Below are 22,585 nucleotides of genomic sequence, written 5' to 3' on the forward strand. Positions count from 1 at the left end.
TTCTTAATGAATGTTAATCTCATTTCCCCTGAAGTGTTTTTCTTTAATCTGCATCTCCTTAAAGCACTAAAGTTACATCTCTATAGAACAAAGGGGGTTATAACAAAGAAGGTACTTAACTCAAAGATCTAATGTTGCTACTTGTTTTTTCTATATACCAACTATATCAACAAGTAAAAGATCTGAAAATTTGGCAGCAAGTATTGGCTCAACAAATGAAACCTTTAATCAGTCCTATTCTAATGATTTTGACTCCTCGGAAGCCCCTACATTCCTAGGATGTTTTAGTCTTCCTATGCCTCCCGAGGTCAGGAGGTCTCAAACAATCACATGCGCAGCTGTAGGAGTCCTGCAGGCAGGCTAGAAAGCCATCAGAGGGGTTTTTGGATTGAAACACTATTATGCCCAGGAGATTCATTATCTAAAAGCTCTAATTTTTTCCAGAAAAAGGTGGTGGGGGGACAGCCCCCTGTTAATGACAGAAGAGTAGGTGGAAAGCAGGACACAGTAAAGCAGGCAGACTCTGGTCTTGCGGGGTGGATGCTCAGGAAATTCCAGGGGGAATCCCTGAAGCCTGATCACGTCCTTGCGTTTTGTCAGGCTTCCTTCCGCATGACCTTGTCACGGGCGGGATTCCTCACGCTGGCCCCCGGCAGCACTCAGCTTTTGTCCTTCTCTGGAGACTCTCTAGAGTATCTGAGGCTTTGGAGCAAACCCCCTCTGAGCCACTCCTCCTCACATGCCCCCCCATCCCACCACCACCCTGTTGTACCAAGTGCATCTTTGCTGTGGTGATAAAATGTAATAAGTAACAGTCCTCCAATATATACTGTGTGCCTACCCCCAGGCAAGTTCACTTTGTCCTCCCCCAGGACTCTGACAGGCTTCCCTAGTAGCTCGGATGGTAAAGACTCTGCCTACAATATGGGAGACCCAGATTCGATCCCTGGGTCAGGAAGATTCCCTGGAGAAAGGAATGGCAACCCACTCCAGCATTCTTGCCTGGAGAATTCTAGGGACCAGAGGAGCCTGGCAGGCTACAGTCCGTGGGGTCACAAAGAGCTGGACACGACTGAGCAACTAACACGCGCACTCCCCTGTGCTCATCTTGCAGCTGAAGAAACCAGGGCAGAGAAATTCAGTCACTGAACAGAGAAGCTCAGTCATGGGGCAGAGAAATCACAGCTAGGAAGCAGCTGATCTGGGATTTGTACTCAGGCAAGATGGCCGAGTGCCTGCAGTGCGGACCCCAGGCACGGTCCCGTTACTCTGGTCCTGGGACACTATCTCTGCTCATCAAATGCAGCCTTTGGCCCCGAACATGATGGAGCCACTTGCCCAGGCTCCTTCTTTCAGCGCTCATCTCTGCTGATCCCATGGTCCCGGCCCTCCAGGACTTTGTTCCCTGGCTCCTCTTACAACTGGTCTTCCTTGGGTTCACAGCCAGGCAAAGCTGACACCCAGCCCTTCCTGACTCAGCTGCCCAGTTTCCTCTAGGTCCCACTGTGGTCTGGGCAGGTGAAAGGTTGTGGTTGCGAGCCGTGTGCAATGCCAGGATTTGTGATCTCTGGAGGAGAGGAATTCGATCCGGGGCCAGAGACTAGGCTTGACCACTTGGAGCTTTTCTGTAGCAAAGTTTTATTAAAGTATAATAGTAACAGGGAAAGCTTCTAACAGAGACATCAGAAGGGGACAGAAAGAGTGCCTGCTTGCTAGTTTTTAGCAAGGTGTTTTATGTCTGTTGGCAAGCTGCTAATCAGATAAGAGAGACACCTCGAGGCTGAGGGAATTTCACCAAATGGCAACCCACTCCAGTATTCTTGCCTGGAAAATCCCATGGACAGACGAGCCTGGTGGGCTACAGTCCGTGGAGTCGCAAAGGGTCGGACACGACTGAGCAACTTCACTTTCACTTTCCTCTTCCACAACATGCAGTTTTTAGATAGAATGGCGCAAGGTGTGTCATCCCCAACCATAAAACAATTGACATGAATACTGGTTTGTTGAGCCCTTATCAGCCCAAGTTTTGAGAAGAGAAAAAAAAGAAAGTTGTCTTAGGCAGAACTGATTTTGTCAACAGAGAAGGGAAAAAACTACGTCCACCACTTGCAGTTTATTTCCCTCTGCTGCTTGGAGACCCCTGGCCTCCCTGCTGAGGCTGTTAACACTCTCTCAGGGACTGGGGACGTGGAGCAGACACATGTCCCTCCCTGTGCTCCAGGAAAGCTGACAGTCTGTGGAAAGAAGGCCTTGCACCCCTAGGAAGTTATCCTGAGACTGGTGCCCCCTGAAGAGGGTCAGAGAGCTGGGAGGGAGCCCACCATGCCCTCCCCACTCCCAAGGAAGGAAGAGCCACTCTCTTGCTCTCTCTGGCCATTCAGGCAGCCTTGACAACTGCACAGATCACGAGTCTCTTTTCCCCATACCTGCCAGGTGACGCCATTCTAACTTAGGACATCTTTCTGTTGAACGATGGCTTCCGTATCTCTCAGAACTGACCTGTGTTCCTTTGCTCTGGGGCAACTGTAACAAAGTACCAGGAACTCAGCGGCTTCAACAAAAGACTGCTTCTTAGCTCTGGAGGCCAGAAGTCCAAACTCAAGGTGCTGGCGAGGTGGATTTCCTCTGAGGCTGTGAGAGAGAAGGGGTCCCCAGCCGCTCCCCTGGTTTCTGGTGGTTTGCTGGCGACCTTGGGCATTCCTTACTTTGTAGAAGCTTCATCCTGATCTCTGCCTTCATCTTCACATGGTGCTCTCCCATGTGTGTTTCTGTGTCCAGATTCCCCCTTTATTAAGGACATTATTCACCTTGGATTAGGCCCCCCTACTCCAGTATGACCTCATCTTAAGGAATGATACCTCCCACAGCCCTGTTTCCAAACAACGTCACCCCCTGAGGTCCTAGGATTAGGACTCGGCATATGAGCAGGGGGTCCCAGCTGAGCCTCACCCAGCTTGCAGGGCTCCCCGTGACTGCTGTCTCTGGAATCTCTGTCCCCTGCTCCTGCTGGCTCACACCCCCAGCCTTAGAAGCCCCCTCTGCCCCTCACTCATCCCAGGGGCTGCTCGCCTCAGAGCTCCTGCTGCTGCTGCTGCTTCAGACTGGACGTGCTGCCCCCAGGCTGGACTCAGTCCCCCGCTCAGCCTCTGGCCAAATGCTGCCTTCTCGGGGAGGCCCCCGGCCAGCCAGCCAGCCATACCACTCTGCCTCCCCCCACCCCCGCCACTGGGAGGCCACACAGGAATTGGGGTGGTGGGGGGGAGGCTTGGTGGCGGCCCTCACTTCCCTGGGTGGGGGACGTGAGCACACATGGAGACTGTGACCCACGGTCCCCACACTACATGCCTGACGAGGGGCCTGTGCCTGTGTAGACTCTGCACATCCACCTCCATCCACACCTCCCAGCTGCTCCTTGCCCAGCCTCTCACCTGCAGGAAGGCCCAAGGCTCACCCTAGGGGGGGACCCTGGGGCAGGTCTGGGCAGGCTCTGGGTTCAGTCCGGGCCTTCCAGAGAGCCCGGGGCCCACCACGTGGTGGCAGGAGTGTGTGGGAGCCAGTCAGCATGCCCCTTGTCCCTGCCACTTCCTGGTCCTGTGGGGAGAGATGTAATGGGGAAAGGGGGTGCCGAGAGGGACCGTCTAAAGTGCCAGGGGGCACCCAGGGCTAAGGTGGTGCTCTGCACAAGTCCAGTGATAGAGCGGATGGTCCCCTCCCGACTCAGCCTTTCCCTCCAAGTCTTCTCTGGAGGCTGGGTGGGGTCTCAGGGCCTCGGGTCATGGGATCTCCAAGTGGAACTCAGTGGTTGCCAGCTTCAGTCCCTCTCAGCCAAGGAGAGCCGAGGGCTGCTGATCCTACCTACCGGCTTGACCTTGTGCCCCAAGCCCCCTGCCAGAACCCCTCACCTATCTTTAGAAGATTCTCCAGATCCAAGGCTGGTCCCTCTCCTAGTGATGCCTTGAGGAGACAGCGCTGGCCACACCGAGTAGGCATAGTCTTGGGGAGGAGTGCCTCCAAGGCAGCTGCCTGTCTTCCCCCACCCAGAGAAGGACCATGCCATGGTCCCCCGCAGGTTCTCCCTGCCCTGGAACATCCCAGCATCTCCCGATGCAGCCCAGCTGGTCCCCTGAAGGATGCAGGAGTGGCCACCTTTCAGGCCATCTGGCTTAGAGTCCCTGAGGGCACCCAGTGGAGCGAGAGAAGCTGGCGGGGCGTGAATCCAAGGGAGGGAACAGCCCAGAGGGCCCCTCCTGCTCTCCGGCTCTGCCCAGCAACCCCGCGACCCCCCTGCTTCAGCAGCTGCCTGGGGCAAGCCTTCCCCAAAACTCACCAGGGGACATCGCAGCTGGTAGCATAAGCCAAACCCCTGTTCTGTGGGGCTGGGCAGGGGTGGAGTCCAAACTTGCCCTCAAAAGGACAGCATCTGAGACGGTTTGCTAGAAACCAGTCCCTGAGGCTCACAGACTCACCCCAAGACAGGACGGGAATCTGAGGACACCTGGGGCAGGGCAGGCCCCCAGGAGACAACTGGAAAGGCCCAGAGTTGGTATCAAAAGAGACCACCTGCCTCCCTGACACACAGCACACAGACTCGTCTTCCTGCCCCTGCAAAATGAATTGTCCCCTTGTTTTTACTACCACTGTGGTTAAAGCCACATGGGGACATCGGCACCTTTGGCTGTGGTTCATAGCACGCTCTCACTCCCTGGTGAAGTTCAAGGCCAGGACCCCGTCCCTTCTCTCCATGACCTTGGCATGCTCTCCTATAAGTAAGCACCAAGTTGGGGTCTGGGAATCAGAGAACAAAGCCCAAGATGGGAAGCTTCCTGTGGGCTCCCCGGCTGCATCCCTCAGCCCCTGATAAATGCAGGCACTCATGGAGCATCCATGCTGTGCCTGAGAGGAGAGCTGCCTCCTGGCTCAGGCTTCCAAAGCCCAGCAACACCCAGCTCCCCCACCCACACCAGTCTTTTCCTCCTCAGCTGGTGCAGAGAGTGGTGGGGGCGGGGGGGGGCTTCCCTGTTCTCTCGGCACAAAGTTTTCAGTTACTGAGGCCCTGAGTGCAGTAGCCCCTGAGACCTCAAGGACACAGGCCCCCACAGGGAGCCCCACGTAATGATGGGCAGCCCTGCCTGGCTGGCCAGCCTGGCCTCAGGTTCCTGTACCTGCCACCAAGGACTCTTCCCAAATGATGCAGCCAGCGGTGTCATGCCTGAAGGTCCCTGGAAGAGAGAGGGCAGCTTGGGAAGGCCCCATACCCCGCCATTCCCAGTAGGATGGTGTCCTGTGCTGGGCAGATGCTGGGTTTCCTTTCAGCTTCCAGCTTCTCTGGCCTCCTCCTAACCCTCCAGCTGAATTAATCCAGTGCATCCACAGATTCCAGAAAGGAAGCCAGAGCCTGCTCAACCAGCTCAGGAAAGTTAGAGGCCGGTCTCCAGTCTTGGGAGGGTGTTCCTGATCCCGGATCTTTGGCTTGACCTGGAATAAAGGGAGACACCTTCCCAGCTCCCTCTCTATAGCTCGCTCCCCCCACCCTCCGCCCCTAAGTCTGCAGGGGCACATGGTGGGGGGCTGGAGGGGGTTCAGCCTCTAGGTCAAGGCATTTTGAAGCTTCCCACATGCCAAAGGGAACCACACAGCCAAAGGTGGTGATGTCCCCATGTGGCTTTAACCACAGTGGTAGTAAAAACAAGGAGGGAATTTCATTTTCCAGGGGCAGGGGGAGGTGTCTGTGTGCTGGGAGTTGGGGAGGCAGGTTGTATCTTTCTTACACAGCATGGTTCTAATAGCCAAGAAGCCCTGCTGTTGTTTAGTTGCTAAGTCGTGTCCGACTCTTCAATCCCATGGACTGTATCCTGTCAGGTTCCTCTGTCCACGGAACTCCCCAGGCAAGAATACTAGAGTGGGTTGCCATTTCCTCCACCAGGGGAACTTCCCAACCCAGGGATCGAACCCGTGTCTCCTGCATTGTCAGACGATTTCTTTAACATTGAGCCACCTGGGAAGCCCCAAGAAGCCCTGTACTCACCCAAACTAGGGATAGGTCTGTTCCTAGTCAGGGGCTGATGAAGCTCTGGGTTTCAGTGTGAGGTGAGTGTTGTAGCTTGAGTTCTTATTTGCCAGTCAGTGTGCCAAGCAACAAGCCTGCAGAAAGGATGCTGTCAGGCAGGGCAAAGGGTGGAGGCCACCACATGCCACGCAGGCAACCAGGGATGCCCAGTGTATCCTGTGGGGTCCTGTGGAAGGGAGTCCCTGGGGGCCGTGGGGGAGGATCTGAGTGCCCAAGCAGAGCGTGACACAGAAGTCTGGCTAAGCAGCAGTGATTGAGATATTCTCAAGGGTGGATGTGAACCAAGTTCTAAGAACAGGGATCTTATTTTACTCACAGTGCCCAAGGCTCTGTGCCTGTAACTGGGGTCCCAAGTGTTCCTCCCCCATGTCCTGCCTCACTTCTCAGCTGAGTGTCCCCTTCCTGGTCCTTGCTGGATTCTCAGAGGACTGGGGTCCCAGGTGGCCATACCTCATGCCTGGTTGGAGTGCCCTCATGCCCGGTGGCCAGGAGCTCACTGTGCAGCCCCAGAGGTGGCTGACAATATGCAGGCTTCTCACAGGAAGGGGACTCAGCCCACTGGTGGAGGCTGGTGGCCTGGTGGCTCAGAGAAGTTAGGAATTCATAACTAATCACCAATTCAATGGATATGAACTTCGGCAAACTCCAAGAGATGGTGAGGAACAGGGAGGTGGCCTGGCACGCTGCAGTCCATGGAATTGCAAAGAGTCGGACATGACTTGGCAACTGATCAACAATAACAAGTAATCTGACTCCCCAATTGGACAGAAAGACTATCTCTTCTATCCTATTCTAAGGATTTGCACCACCACTTTTCATCAGCCTCTTGATGAAAGTGAAAGAGGAGAGAGAAAAAGCTGGCTTAAAACTCAACATTCAGAAAACTAAGATCATGGTATCCAGTCCCATCACTTCATGCAAATAGATGGGGAAACAATGGGAATCATGGCAGATTTTATTTTCTTGGGCACCAAAAATCACTGCAGATGGTGATTGCAGCCATGAAATTAAAAGACACTTGCTCCTTGGAAGAAAAGCTATGAAAAAACCTAGACAGCATATTCAAAAGCAGAGAGACATTACTGACGAAGCTCCATCTAGTCAAAGCTATGGTTTTTTTCAGTAGTCAAGCATGGATTGAGAGTTGGACCATAGAGATAGCTGAGCACCGAAGAACTGATGTTTTTGAACTGTGGTGTTGAAGAGGATTCTCGAGAGTCTCTTGGACTGCAAGGAGATCAAAGCAGTCAATCCTAAAGGAATTTAACCCTGAATATTCATTGGAAGGACTGATGCTGAAGCTGAAGCTCCGATACTTTGGCCACCTGATGTAAAGAACTGACTCATTGGAAAAGACCCTGATGCTGGGAAAGATTGAAGGTGGGAGGAGAAGGGGATGACAGAGGATGAGATGGTTTGATAGCATCACTGACTCGATGGACATGATTTTGAGCAAGTTCCAGGAGTTGGTGATGGACAGGGAAGCCTGGTGTGCTGCAGTCCATGGGGTGGCAAAGTCAGACACGACTGAGCGACTGAACTGAACCACCACTTTTGAGATAACAATCAAAGACAGAGGAATAATGCTGGAATAATGAACCAAGGAGGGTAATTTATATAGAATTTCAACTCGGGCTCTTAGGAGGTTTGCCCTAGAATCGCTCATAATTTGATAACGAAGTAATTGGCAAAATAAGTTAAACTACAAAATAATAAGTAGCATGAATGCATTCAGTTTGGTTTCTTACTTGTTCCATTTGCAAAATTAATTTAAAAAAATCAAGAGCAACCAAAAAAAACCTCAAGAAAACCTGAAGCAATGTGGGGAGAGGATTACCCCGTCTTACACAGAACACAGACCAGTCCCCTCTGACACACAGACGGGCCTTTGTCCCTTTGTTACTGAAATGAGCTAAGTCCCCCACCAAGTATGGGTGGTCTCTCCAGCATCAAAATCACCATCTTGCGGATGACTGTGGAGTATTTTGGGGCAGCAATCAGCGTTACAGGATAAATCAGAAACAGATGTTTGGCCTTGCCAAACTGAATAAACTAACAAATCACCATCTCTCTTCCTAATTCTGATTCGTCAGGATCCGTTTCTCTCTCTTTCTTCCTCTGCAAGAATAAGTACTCAGCAGGGATGATCAGATGGGCCCAGCTGCCTGCACTCACCCGGGAACCTGACTCCAGTCCCGCACAGTGAGCAGCTCCACAGGGGGAGCACCCCAATTTCTTGGACGGGCAGGAGGGAGCCAGGTGGGAACCCCAGTGCTCTCTGAAACTGGTCACCCACCACCACAGTGGGAAAATGGCACTAAGGTCAAAGTCAGGAGGCCCCTCTCAGCCAGTTCAGGGCAGTGGGAGGAGGAGGACTTGGGGAGACCCAGGGAATGTCCACAGTAACGTCTCTTCCCATGTTGAGTGCAGAAAGTCAGACAGAGAAAGACAAATATCCTATGACACTGCTTTAAAAAAAAAAGGGTACAAATGAACTTATCTCCAAAACAGAAATAGAGTCACAGATGTGAAAAACAAGCATGGCTACCAGGGGGTAAAGCAGGAGCAAGGATAAATTAGGAGATTGGTATTGACATATATGCACTGCTATATATATAATAGATAACTAACAAGGACTATATTGTATCGCATAGGGAACTCTACTCAGTATTCTATAATAACCTATATGTGAAAAGAGTCTTAAAAAGAGTGGATATATGTATGTGTGTAACTGAATCACTTTGCTGTACACCTGAAGCTAACACAAAGTTGTAACAACTAGGTGTGTGCTCAGTTGCTTAGTCGGCTGACTCTGCAATCCCATGGACTGTAGCCCACCAGGTTCCTCTGTCGTGGGATTTTACCAGCAAGAATACTGGAGTGGGTTGCCATTTCCTCCTCCAGGGGATCTTTCTGACCCCAGGATTGAACCCACGTCTCCTGCATTTCCTGCACTGGCAGGTGGATTCTTTACCACTTTGCCATCTGGGAAGCCCATGTAAATCAACTCTAATAAATTTTTTTAAAAAATTAAAATGTGTCACTCATGTGGTCCCGTAGACAAATATAAATATTTCAGCATCGCCAGATTCCCTGTTAGTAATTTGGGAACTTGGGATGAGGTGGCAATCCTTGCATGTTGCATGCACCCACCCAGAGCCCTCTCTATTTGCACTAATTGAATGTAACTGAGCCACTTCAGGAGACTTGTGAGTAGGGCAACTGGTAGTAGCACTGTGACATCACTAGCAGTCCCCTTCAAGATAGTGTTTATTTTTATTGTTCCTTTAAAATTTTTAAAAATCTAAGTATAGTTGATTAATAGTGTCGTGTTAATTTCTGCTCTACATACAGCAAAGTGATTCAGTTATACATTGTACAGTCTTTTTTTTCCTAGTTTTTTTCCATTATGGTTTATCATAGGACACTGAATATAGTTATCTGTGTTATACAATATAACCTTGTTGTTAAAATAATATTTTAAAATTAGACCCTCTGGGCTTCCCTTGTAGCTCAGTTGGTAAAGAATCAGCCTGCAGTGAAGGAGAGCTGGGTTCCATTCCTGGATCAGGAAGATTCCCTGGAGAAGGAAAGGGCAACCCACTCCAGTATTCTTGCCTGGAGAATCCCATGGACAGAGGAGCCTGGAGGGCATAGTCCATGGGGTCAGAAGAGTCAGATATAACGACTAAACCACCTGGTGATTAAGTTAAGGAATCCAGCACTCCAGCAGGCGGAAGCCTTCCTCCACCTGCCTGGTCTCTACAACTGCAGAGGTGGGTCCAGAACTTTAAAGCCTCCCCCCTCACTGCCCCCAGAGATGTGCCCGGAACAAATCCTTGGGCAGTCCAGTCCCTTGTGTCAAAGTGGCCTTGTTTCAATGATTCTCAGTGAGAGCTAGGCCAGGAGCGACCCCCAAGGGTAAGGATGGCTAGCCAAAAGGAGCTGGGAGCCCCTCCAGTCCACTGGGCACCCCAGCAGACGTGGGAACCTGGGCGATGCATGCCCCTGTGAGCCTGAGGAGGGCTTCCTCTCAAAGACCTTGATCTTAAGGGAAAGCTTTTTTAGAAAATAAAGGCCAACCCTTTTTTTTTTTAGCCCCCGTTTTGAAGGCAACTACAAATAATCTAAACCTGCGTATTTTCCCTCATGCTTCCAGGGACAGGAGACTTCGGTGTGAAAGCCAGGACAAGCCTGGGCAAATTGGACAGGTCCATGCCCCTGGCTGCTGCTCCCCACAGCAGTGCCCACACCTCACCCTTCAGTTCTCCGGCCTTAGTGGAGGCCTGATCTGGGCTCCCAGCCCTCTGTCCTGGCCCAGAAGGCGGGGGACAACCTGTCTCTCTGGCGTTCCATAGAGCAGGCCTCCCACCTCACCTCGAAGACAGTGACGTTACCGACCACCTGCCGTGGCAACCTGGTCTGCTCTTCTTTCTTTTCTTTTTCTTAATTTCCCATTTTAGAAAGCTCTGGTTGACTAGATGAGTGACATTTTGAATGCCCCTGCTTTCCCCTTCTTTCTCTTTAATTCCGTCTTATGGGTTTTTTAATTTATAGTTGATTTACAATGTCATGTTAATTTCAGGTGTACAGCCAAGTGATTCAGTTGTACATACATACTCTGTGTGTGTGTGCTGAGTCATGTCTGACTCTTTCGGATCCTATGGACTGTATGTAGCCAACCAAGCTTCTCTGTCCATGGAATTTCCGAGGCAAGGATACTAGAGTAGGTTTCCATTTCCTCCTCCAGGGAATCTTTCTGACCCAGGGATCGAACCCACGTCTCTTACATTGGCAGGCGGATTCTTTACCACCGTGCCCCCTGGGAAGCCCACGCATATACACAGATTGGGCTTCGCTGGTGGCTCAGATGGTAAAGCGTCTGCCTGCAATGCGGGAGACCGGTTCGATGCCTGGGTCGGGAAGATCCCTTGAAGAAGGAAATGGCAACCCACTCCTGTACTCTTGCCTGGAAAATTCCATGAATAGAGGAACCCGGTAGGCTACAGTCCTGGGGTCCCAAAGAGTCAGACATGACTGAGCAGCTTCACTTTCACTTATATATATATATGCGTTTTCAGATTCTTTTCCCATATAGGTTATTACAGAGTACTGAGAAGAGTTCCCGGTGCTGTACAGTAGGGCCTTGCTGTTTATCTGTTTTGCTCTGCTTTCTTTTAAAGGCAGGAGTAAAGGCAGGAGTCAGTCCGTCCAGGCCCACAGGGCCTTAAGCCAAACGCCGCCGGTCCTGCGCGCGTCCGGCCCGGTCGCGGGCAGCCGGCCGACCTTCCTGCAGACGTCCACGTCGGTCCACGAGCTGGCCCCGCGGCGCTCGGGCAGCCGGCTGTCCCTGTGCCCCTCGGCCGCGTCGCTGCACTCGCAGCCCCCAGCCGCCCCTGCCGCCGGCCCCCTGAGCGTCCGTGAGCGGGCCGAGGCCCTCCTCAGGTCCAGCCTGGGCTCGTCCACCAGCTCCACCCTCAGCTTCCTGTTTGGCAAGAGGAGCTTCTCCAGCGCCCTGGTCATTTCCGGGCTGTCTGCTGCCGAGGGGGGCAACACCAGTGACACCCAGTCTTCCAGCAGCGTCAACATTGCCTTGGGCCCCTCGGCCAGGGCCGCCAGCCAGTCCACACGGGTGAGGGGCTAGGGGGCGGGGAGGGCTCCTGGCCCGAGGACCCCCGGCCCCCTCCTGCAGGCTCCCGTCACCTCCCCCGTGGCGTTTCCAGAGTAACACATCAGTGATGAGATAGGAGCTGGAATGTCTGCGCTCTGAAGCCGACAGGATACATCACACTGGTCCTGTAGTACTGGCGGCGGGGCAGGCGTTATTGTAGGGAGCCCGAAGGCAGAGTCCCCTCCGCCCTGAGCCCGGCGTGTGGGGGCAGGCTCTCCATGGGCCCAGGTAAAGGGACCGGTTGTATTTCCTTCCCTTTTCACATTCCTCTGGCTGGAGGGAGAGGAAAGGACACACCCCAGCCTGGCAGGCAGATTCTCATGGATTCCTAGCCACTAGATTTCATTGTGAAGCTGCCTAGATGGACTTCTGCTTTATGCAATTAAATGTTAAGAGAGTTTTGAGGACTTCACCCAAATAAATGGTTACTTATGTAGAATCCCTAGCTAGCTGGCACTGGATGAATCCCTGAGTATCACAGGTAAGTATATACATAAATACCCAGCCTTTCTCTTCTGTAGGGGGGAAAGAATAGGAGACTTTAAGGCAAAAGCCAGCACCAGGTTGGAGACTTGCAGTTCCGCTGAACATTCGGCACACTGCCCTGTCTGCAGTGGAGCTGAGTCTCAGTCTGCCGGCCTTGTAGTTCCGGGTGTAGGTGTTTGGAGGTGGATGATGGGGGCCTGGCCCTCCTTGCCACACACCCCCCACCAGGAGAAGCCATACAGTGGCACTCCAGCCACCTTGAAACAAGGGCCAGGATGACCTGCCCTAAGAAGAGCCTGGGCATTGCAGCCTTCAGTGGGGCGGGGTGGCGGGGGGGAGCGGGTTATGAGCACCCTGGAGCCCCAGGTTACTTCAGGAGTTTAACCTAGTTAGACAACTAAATGTGAACAAACCTCCTTCCCCTTTTCTCAATTCCTCAATAACAATGCATACTTTTTTGCCACCGCTAATATGTGTTTATGACAATCTGTGGGTGCAGTTCTGGGATTCTGAAAAATTCTCTCTCCCTCTCTCCCACAAGGATGGCTGAGTCCTTGGGACCACATTCAGGCAGAATAAAAAAAGCCTCGGTATTACCATTGGGGATTAAACCTGCAGGATTTAGCATTGGTGCAGGGCTGAGTGTATATGAAGTGACATTGATCCAAACTCAGAAAATCCAGGCTCACAAATGACATTTTACCCAAGGTCGTCACTTTGCAGATTACCCGAGAGTAGGCCCCTGTGTGTAGAGGCACCCCGTCACTGTGTTAGACTTGTGGGTGGGACTGCACGGCCCTTCCTCAAGCCCAGCCGCCTTTGGTCCTCTGTAACTGTCCTTTACTTTAGACTCTGACCCCCTGTCCCTGCCACAGTACCAGTTGGCACCTGCAGCTGTGAGATAGTCATCAGGGGGAGGTGATCCGCTTTGCTGAGCCATAAAACTTGCTTCTCTTTTCTCTTTGAAAGCACTTCTCTGAGCCTTGTGAACACACAGAGGTCACTGAGCAGGGGCTGCTTCGAGATCACCATGTGGCCGAGAACCTGGGGGTGATGTGCAGAAGAGCGAGCCAGGAGGACATGGGCCTGGATGACACGGCCTCCCAACAGAGTGCTTCCGACGAGCAGTAGCCAAGCTTGGGCCAGAGGAGCCGTGGTGTCGGGGAAGGACCAAACCTCCCTGGCTTCCCCCTTGTGCTTCCCGAACCAAACAGAGCACAGCATTTGAGCCAGGAGATCTGTCCTAGGGAAAAATGAATGCTGTGGAGAAAATAGAGCAACTCAATCTCAGGTTCATGAAAAATCTCTCATGTGATGAAAACAAACCTTGACACCAGGTCTCCCTGTGCTTTGGCTCTTGTGGCCCAAGTGGTGGGATGCGGGAGGCACCCTTCCCAGAACTGGACGATTCGAACAAAAGCCATGTAACATCTTAAGACAACTCAAGCAGAGCACATAACTCCTTCCTGCCCTGATGATGATAAGACAGCTGCATGCTAAACAACTGGCATTTTACACTCACTGTTACCGTGAAAAAGCAGCAGACAGCAGTGCACATCACAGCACGAGCTGGCCCAGTGCACTCGTGTTCAGTCCACGTGTAAACATCTCACTTCTTGACAATATTTATGCAGATGTTAAATATAAGCCCGTGACAGCTTTACTGCAAAAACCGTGACAGTGCATGCAGTCACGTCCAAAACATCCCGTGACAGGAGCCAACTGTCCCCAGCAATGTGCGCGCAGAAGTGTAGTCAAGGCACCTAGGAATGATGCTAACTGCAATCACAGCGACTTCCTGCAGGAAGCCAGGCCCCACCTCTCCCGGCGCGCCTGTGTGCTTCCCAGGAATGCATACTTGTTTCCAAGCCAAGCAATCCTTACTGTCTCACAGGGCATTTGCACATACTTTGTTTTTGGAATTAAAATGTTTACAGTTATTGCTGTGTTCGGTTGTTTGAGTTCTACTGAACTGTTGTCATTTCTTAAAAAAAAAAAAAAATTGACCCTCCACTGTAAGAATGACATTTAGGCAATTATGTTTTTTAATTTATTTTTTACAAAGTATAATTTACAATGTTGTGTTAGTTTCAGGTGTACAGCAAAGTGATTCAGTTATATATATATATTATTCTTCAGATTCTTTTTTTAATTCCTTTTTTAATTGAAGTATAGTTGATTTACAATGTTGTAGGCAAATTCTGAGACAGTTTTTCTCATCTTAAGAATCCCAAAGGTAGAGCAGAAACATGGCTGCTACTGTGAGGGGGGAAGAAGGGGTCTCAGAACAGGGTCCATGGAAAATACCCATCACTGACCTGGTGAGGCATCCCTTTTGGAAAGACAATAGTTCAGTTCACTTTAGTCACTCAGTCGTGTCTGACTCTTTGCAACCCCATGAATTGCAGCACACCAGGCCTCCCTGTCCATCACCAACTCCCAGAGTTCACTAAAACTCACATCCATCGAGTCAGTGATGCCATCCAGCCATCTCATCCTCTGTCAGCCCCTTCTCCTCCTGCCCGCAATCCCTCCCAGCATCAGAGTCTTTTCCAATGAGTCAACTCTTTGCATGAGGTGGCCAAAGTATTGGAGTTTCAGCTTTAGCATCTTCCTTCCGAAGAACACCCAGGACTGATCTCCTTTAGGACGTACTGGTTGGATCTCTTGCAGTCCAAGGGACTCTCAAGAGTCTTCTCCAACACCACAGTTCAAAAGCATCAATTCTTTGGCGCTCAGCTTTCTTCACAGTCCAACTCTCAGATCCATACATGACTACTGGAAAAACCATAGCCTTGACTAGACAGACCTTTGTTGGCAAAGTAATGTCTCTGCTTTTCAATATGCTATCTAGGATGGTCATAACTTGCCTTCCAAGAAGTAAGCGTCTTTTAATTTCATGGCTGCAATCACCATCTGCAGTGACTTTGGAGCCCCCCAAAATAAAGTCTGACACTGTTTCCACTGTTTCCCCATCTATTTCCCAGGAAGTGACGGGACCAGATGCCATGATCTTCGTTTTCTGAATGTTGAGCTTTAAGCCAACTTTTTCACTCTCCTCTTTCACTTGCATCAAGAGGCTTTTTAGTTCCTCTTCACTTTCTGCCATAAGGGTGGTATCATCTTCATATCTGAGGTTATTGATATTTCTCCCAGCAATCTTGGTTCCAGCTTGTGCTGCTTCCAGTCCAGTGTTTCTCATGATGTACTCTGCATATAAGTTAAATAAGCAGGGTGACAATATACAGCCTTGACGTACTCCTTTTCCTCTTTGGAACCAGTCTGTTCCACGTCCAGTTCTAACTGTTGCTTCCTGACCCGCATATAGGTTTCTCAAGAGGCAGGTCAGGTGGTCTGGTATTCCCATCTCTTTCAGAATTCTTCACAGTTTATTGTGATCCACACAGTCAAAGACTTTGGCATAGTCAATAAAACAGAAATAGATGTTTTTCTGGAACTCTCTTGCTTTTTTGATGATCCAATGGATGTTGGCAATTTGATCTCTGGTTCCTCTGCCTTTTCTAAAACCAGTTTGAACATCTGGAAGTTCACAGTTCAAGTATTGCTGAAGCCTGGCGTGGAGAATTTTGAGCATTACTTTACTAGCGTGTGAGCTGAGTGCAACTGTGCGGTAGTTTGAGCATTCTTTGGCATTGCCTTTCTTTGGGATTGGAATGAAAACTGACCTTTTCCAGTCCTGTGGCCACTGCTGAGTTTTACCAATTTGCTGGCATATTGAGTGCAGCCCTTTCACAGCATCATCTTTGAGGATTTGAAACAGCTCAACTGGAATTCCATCACCTCCACTAGCTTTGTTCGTAGTGATGCTTTCTAAGGCCCACTTGACTTCACATTCCAGGATATCTGGCTCTAGGTGAGTGATCACACCATCGTGATTATCTTGGCCATGAAGCTCTTGTTTCTACAGTTCTTCTGTGTATTCTTGCCACCTCTTCCTAATATCTTCTGCTTCTGTTAGGTCCATACCATTTCTGACCTTTATTGAGCCCATCTTTGCATGAAATGTTCCCTTGGTATCTCTAATTTTCTTGAAGAGATCTCTAGTCCTTCCCATTCTGTTGTTTTCCTCTATTGCTGAGGAAGGCTTTCTTATCTCTCCTTGCTATTCTTTGGAACTCTGCATTCAGATGCTTATATCTTTCCTTTTCTCCTTTGCTTTTCGCTTCTCTTCTTTTCACAGCTATTTGTAAGGCCTCCCCAGACAGCCATTTTGCTTTTTTGCATTTCTTTTCCATGAGGATGGTCTTGATCCCTGTCTCCTATACAATGTCACAAACCTCCGTCCATAGTTCATCAGGCACTCTATCAGATCTAGTCCCTTAAATCTATTTCTCACTTCCACTGTTTAGTTCACTGATTCCTAGAATGTCAACGTTCACTCTTGCCATCTCCTGTTTGACCACTTCCAATTTGCCTTGATTCATGGACCTGACATTCCAGGTTCCTATGCAATATGGCTCTTTACAGCTTCGGATCTTGCTTCTATCACCAGTCACATTCACAACTGGGTATTGTTTTTGCTTTGGCTCCATCCCTTCATTCTTTTTGGAGTTATTTGTCCACTGATCTCCAGTAGCATATTGGGTACCTACCAACCTGGGGAGTTCTTCTTTCAATATCCGATCATTTTGCCTTTTCACACTGTTCATGGGGTTCTCAAGGCAAGAATACTGAAGTGGCTTGCTGTTCCCTTCTCCAGTGGACCACATTCTGTCAGACCTCTCCACCATGACCCGCCCGTCTTGGGTGGCCCCACACAGCATAGCTTAGTTTCATTGAGTTAGACAAGGCTGTGGTCCATGTGATTAGATTGACTAGTTTTCTGTGAGTATGGTTTCAGTGTGTCTGCCCTCTGATGCCCTCTAGCAACACCTACCGTCTTACTTGGGTTTTTCTTACCTTGGATATGGGATATCTCTTCATGGCTGCTCCAGCAAAGCACAGCTGCTGCTCCTTACCTTGGATGAGGGGTATCACCTCACTGCCGCCCCTCATGACCTTAGACAACAGTTAAGAGATACTCAGTTTGAAAGCAGTCACACAAATTTCTTAAAGGTATTTGGGATTGGAAGTGTAGGCAGAGGGGATGGTATTGTAGAGAATTCCTTATCTCTTGGAAGTAGATGGTAATACTTTTTTTTTTTTTGTAAAATAAGAATTAGCAATTAATAACAATAGGTAGAGTCTATCATCAGAGACAGAGTGCGTTCTCAAATCAGTGATCCCTAGAGATGTATTTTTCTTATTTCTGATGGCTTTGCAGATGTCTGTCTAAAGAACAGCTGAAATAACCTCAGCACAGTTCTTTAAGTTGCCTCAACCAAACTTGGCTGGCAGTTCCTGAAATTCTCTTGGGCAACTTGGCAACCAAGCCCTCAGGACTTAAGGGCGGCTTCCCTACATTAAGGTGGTCACTTGAATTAGGTAAGAAAATGACCCACGCCCAGCAGCATTCAGCCTGGGTGCTCCTTGGGCCTCTAGAAGTAAGAAACAGAGGCATGGCTTTCAGAAAAGTGAAAGCTGCTCAAAGAGCTAGGAAACCAGTCTATAGGGACAGGGTGATGCAGATGAAAAGACAATGCATCCCTGCTGTGCCTGCATCTTGTTCCATGAGAAATCTACGAGCTGCTTCTTAACTGCTGGGTCTACTGCTTTTTATCCTGGTTCTCTGGCAGTTTTGGGGGGTGCAGCAGGAGGAGGACAGGTGTGGTCTACCCACTTCAGGGCCAGACTCCTCAGACAGGGCTGCCATACCCTGCACTGTCTACAGCAGGAAAGCTGCCTGAGTGTGCACGGTGAGCGTGTGCACACGTCGACCCATGGGTGAGATCACAGCTGGCCTCCCTCCAGGACTCTTCTGGGCTGTCAACAACTCAGTCACGCCTTTTAAGTGTTGTAAACAACTTTTATATTTACAACTCATGAGCTCGTTAATCTGATCTTCAGCTGATCAACTGTTTATCAGAGTGTACTCCTTGCAAAATATTGTATTATTAGCCCCCATTTAGAGGAGCTTTCCAAAGGTGACATTTCCTACTGGAGTTATTCAAACGTTCTGCTGGACTTGAGCTCAAGAGTTATTTTCTACATTTGAATGCTGAACAAAATTGCTTCTCTTTTAAAGATAATATAGACCGTAGTGCTGGGTTTTATATGAATCACGTGGCTATTCTGGCATTACTGAGTCTACATTCTGCACCGTGTGTTAAAACCATCTGCCTGGCAGGCCATTTCTAAGGCTGTTTGATGTGCGGACTTCTCTTGGTCCACGAAACAGGCATCACAAGGCCCGTTCCCTGAACTCTCCTCAAGCCTCCTCCGCTTTCCTACTGTTTTGTCCCAAGTCACAAGCTCCTGCCATCAGGCCTTCCCCCCACCCCGCCTCCACCTGATCCTCCCAGACACAGCATTCCATGAACACAGACACAGACGGAAGAGAAAGAGGGGCAAGGTCCACCCCGCATTCCCAGGCTTCCCAGGAGCATCGCCGCTTGCCCCTGTAACTTAATGAACTTACAGCACTATGGGGCCCTCTTCACATCAGCCACGATAGAGATGGTATTTTGTGAATTAGAGGAACGTCTCCCTAATGTTTGCTTATTCAGAGATAAAAAGGTAACTATTTTGGGGAATTCCCTGGTGACCCAGTGGTCAGACTCATCACTCTCACTACCCCTGTCCTGGGTACGATCCCTGGTTGGGGAACAAATATTCCACAGGCATGACCAAAAACAAACAAAAAAACTCCCAATGTTTAAAATACTGTGTGTGAAGCGGCTGCTACAGGGAGGAAGAAAGAACACGTGTGCACACCCGTCCTCCACATCAGCTCTGCCTCGTCCTGCTCACCATGCCTTCCAGCTTGAGCTCTTCACACGAGCCCTGCATATGTCCACTGTGTGCTTTTCAGAGTGAATTCCCCCTTGAAGTCTGGACTCAAACCCAACTATGCTAGGCATCTGTATTTATTTGGATAGCAGGCATTTCAAACTCAGGTGTAAGAGGATTCCTGACCTCAAGTGGCCCCCCCACCCCTCCTCTCCGGGAGCCCCTCACCTCAGTGGTTTGCTCAGATGCGGTGCTCAGCGAGTGTGTGCACCTCAGGTGTCCTGCCCTCTCTTCCCTCCTTAACCTCAGCAGAATATTGTTTCTACAGGCTGTGCATGCTTGGCCCTGAGTTGCAGTTATTTGTGAATTCATTTTTATCTGATACCAAGGGCTGGAGCCTTAAACAACAAATATTACTCACAGTTGGGAGGCTGGGAAGTCCAAGATCACATTATCAGCAGATTCAGTGTCTGGTGAGACCCGCTTCCTCCCATGGCAGCAGGGGTGAGGGAGCTCTTTGGAGCCTCTTTTTCAAGGGCACTAATCCCCTTCATGATGGCCCTACCCTCATGACCTAATCACCTCCAAAGGCCCCACCTCCTAATATCATCACATGGGGGATTAGAGTTCAACATGAATTCCCGGGGAAGGGGGCACTTGGGGGGTCATGGGAAGAGACACTCAGACTTGGGCTCAAATCCTTCCCTGCCAGGACCGTCACGAGCGAGAGTGCAGGAGCCCCCCCACACCAGCGACTGCCCAGGGCAATGCTGCGAGGAGACCCCGACACTCACCCTCCTCAAGCTCATCTGGTTTTGGCTCTAAGTGCTCCTTTCCTTTTTTCCCCTCTTGTTTCTCTTTTTTTTTTTTTTTTTTTTTTTAAACTTTGGATGCTTTTAAAAATAATTTTTGCTGGCATTTGGGTGATTTATAACATTGTGTTGGTTTCCTTTGGAAGATGTCCCCTTCTACTCACGGCCACAGAGCCTCTGCTAGGGGTGCCGGTGAAGGCTGCTTCCTGCTGGGGCAGGAGCCCCAAGAGGGCAACCTGCTCCCCAGGCCAGGGAGCTGGGGGAATGGGGCCCAGATCTGCTCAGCCTGCCTCCCTCTTTCCTGGTGCTGAGGGCTGCGGGGGGCTCATCCAGGGCTGTGGAAGCTGAAGGGGAGTAGATTTATCACAGGAATAGGGCCCCTGCGCCTGAGAAGCCTCTACCTGCTTCAGAGCAGCAGCCACCCCAGTGCACGGAGCCCACAGACCATGCCGAGCTGTGCCCTCTGGTCCCACTGAGTGCAGCTCACGTTCACAGCCCACCTGTCGGATGTCACAGCAGAGCGTCCCAGGACATGTCATCCAGGCAGGGAGAGTGGGATGCCCTCACCCTGGCCCAGGCACCCTTTTTCAGGCTCACGTCTATTAATAATCTGGGAGATCCTTTCCAGGTGTAACCCTGCAGAGCCTGGGCCAGTGCAGACCAGGTTTCAGAGAGCCACATGGGGCAGAGAGACCATCCTAAGAGCCAGTCCCAGGCTGTAAGCTGCCATCTTGGTTTAGATGCCAGTGTTTTCTGCACTGTCTGCCCCAGGGCCCACCTTGCCAGGCTCCTTGCTCTACACATGCCCAAATGGATCAGTGGTCACATTCTTGCACACTCTCAGCAATAGCACCAGCTGGCACTGTGGCAAAAGCTAAAAAAATATACTGGCAATTCAAAAACACTGAAATGTCTATCACTCAAGTATCATCACCCTTGGGAGAGCAACTGTTATCCTCTGTGAGCCCTGGGGTTTCAGTGGTCTGGCCCATGGGGCCCTGCCAGGGCCAAACCTCATCTCTCTGCAGCCTTCTTCCCAACAGCCCTGGCTCTGGCCCTGGCCACTCCCCAGGGGACTGGGTAGAGGGTGAGGGTGGCCTCCTTCAGGCTGGGGCAGCCCTCCTCTGCTGGCACTCACTCACCCCTTTCTGGAAGGGAAACGGGGCCCAGAAAAGTTTGCGAACATGTCTAAATGTATGGGGCCCAAGTGGGGCTCTGATCTGAACCCCCGCTGAGTACCAAGTGCTTCCAACATTTCTACAGGCTGCTCATCCCTCCCACATCAGGACCCCCATGTCTGCAGTCATCACATTTCTCTTTATTTTATTAAGCAATAACCAAACAAATAAACAGTAAAAGATGCGGGCAGGGAAGGACTGAAAATGGCTCTTTTTGAAATACTGATTTTCTTAAAACCAAATAACTGTTATCACTCCAAGTTGCAGTAGGCTGCAGCTGCTTCTGGGGAGGGGTTTAATTTTCCTGACATGCCAAAATGATCAGGAAGTGAACTCCTCCCCACTCCCCTCTCCTGAACACATTTATAAACTTCAATGGGGGCAAATTCCATCTAATACTTCGAAAACTATTTCTTCTTTCATAATTTACCCAAATCATACGCACAACTGCAAGAGGAAATAAACAGAAATCTTTCAGCATAAATACACCACAGTGGATTGTTAATCTTGTAGAGTCAATCCAGCATTAAGGCTAATTTGATCTTTTAAAACATTTTATGGAAAACAGCTGTCAGGCTTTCTTTGGAAAAGCCTCCAAGGTTTCATAAACTAATGGCATAAAACCTGGTCGGGCAGAGCACTGGGGCTCCTCTCAAAGAAACGTTTGCACGTGCAGAGAAGTGGTGATACGTCGTCTTCACTTCTGGCTGCTCTGCATGTGGGTCACAATCTCTGGCAAAAGGTGGTTTCTGTTCTCCTTGGTTACCTGCGTAGGAAGAAGCAGAAAAGCAGATTTCAGAGTCCCTTCCCTTTCCTTCAGTTCCCTACTCTGCCGGGTTATACTCTAACAGAACAGCCCAGAAGACGATGCATGCTTTATAGAGTGTGGCCCAGGCGAGGCTGACCCAGCGAGGAACCCCAGGCCTCCCAGAGTGCTCTGAAAGTGGGGCAGGTGGGCTCAAATCCCACCACCAGCTTCTGCGAAGGGACGGCTCACACAATGAGATTGGGTTTTGATGACAGATGGATTTTAACTAGGAGTTCTGTGAATTGAGCCCTGGGAGGGCTGCTGTGGAAGCAGGCTGGGATGCGGCTCGAGTGAAGCCTGACCTGGACGGGAGGGGGCCTGAGGGAAGCCAGAAGAACCACAGCTCCAGGTGGGCACCCACCCACCAGGTGAGCCCTCTCAGGGCAGCCGGGACTCCGGGATTCTCTCAAGGGCAGTAATCCACTCCTCTCTCCCTGACTTAGGAGAGCTGCGAGTTGCAGGAAGCCTCTGACACCAGTCAACTCTGCACCTGAAGGATGAGGAAGGCACTGGGGCTGGGGTGCGGTGCAGACCAGGGCTTTTGCTGAGATCTCAGAGGCAGCGGGGGATGCAGGGCAGACTAGAACGCAGATCCCCCTGCACCCGATGTGTTAGCTCGGCAATTATCACTGTTACAGACGAAAGGAACAAGAGTGGATGCAAGCTCTGCTTGATGATCTGTGTTGTATTTTTCTTTCACTACCACAGGCCCAT

General features: G+C 50.4%; 2 protein-coding genes across 2 annotated transcripts in view; one reads left to right on the top strand and one right to left on the bottom strand.

Annotated features, from left to right (window-relative positions):
- PCNX2 (pecanex 2) overlaps positions 1-13,355 on the top strand; it is a 304,964-nt gene extending 291,609 nt beyond the window's left edge. Inside the window, exons 33-34 of the mRNA XM_052640516.1 lie at positions 11,251-11,699; positions 13,194-13,355. Of these exons, the coding sequence (XP_052496476.1) occupies positions 11,251-11,699; positions 13,194-13,355 (611 nt within the window). The remainder of the gene's footprint in view (positions 1-11,250; positions 11,700-13,193) is intronic.
- A 7,836-nt stretch (positions 13,356-21,191) lies between these two features.
- NTPCR (nucleoside-triphosphatase, cancer-related) overlaps positions 21,192-22,585 on the bottom strand; it is a 36,882-nt gene continuing 35,488 nt past the window's right edge. The window contains exon 5 of the mRNA XM_052640405.1: positions 21,192-21,829. Within this exon, the coding sequence (XP_052496365.1) occupies positions 21,761-21,829 (69 nt within the window). The 3' untranslated portion in view covers positions 21,192-21,760. The remainder of the gene's footprint in view (positions 21,830-22,585) is intronic.

The sequence above is a fragment of the Budorcas taxicolor genome, chromosome 5 (assembly GCF_023091745.1).
Source record: "Budorcas taxicolor isolate Tak-1 chromosome 5, Takin1.1, whole genome shotgun sequence".
In the NCBI taxonomy this organism is placed as follows: domain Eukaryota; kingdom Metazoa; phylum Chordata; class Mammalia; order Artiodactyla; family Bovidae; genus Budorcas; species Budorcas taxicolor.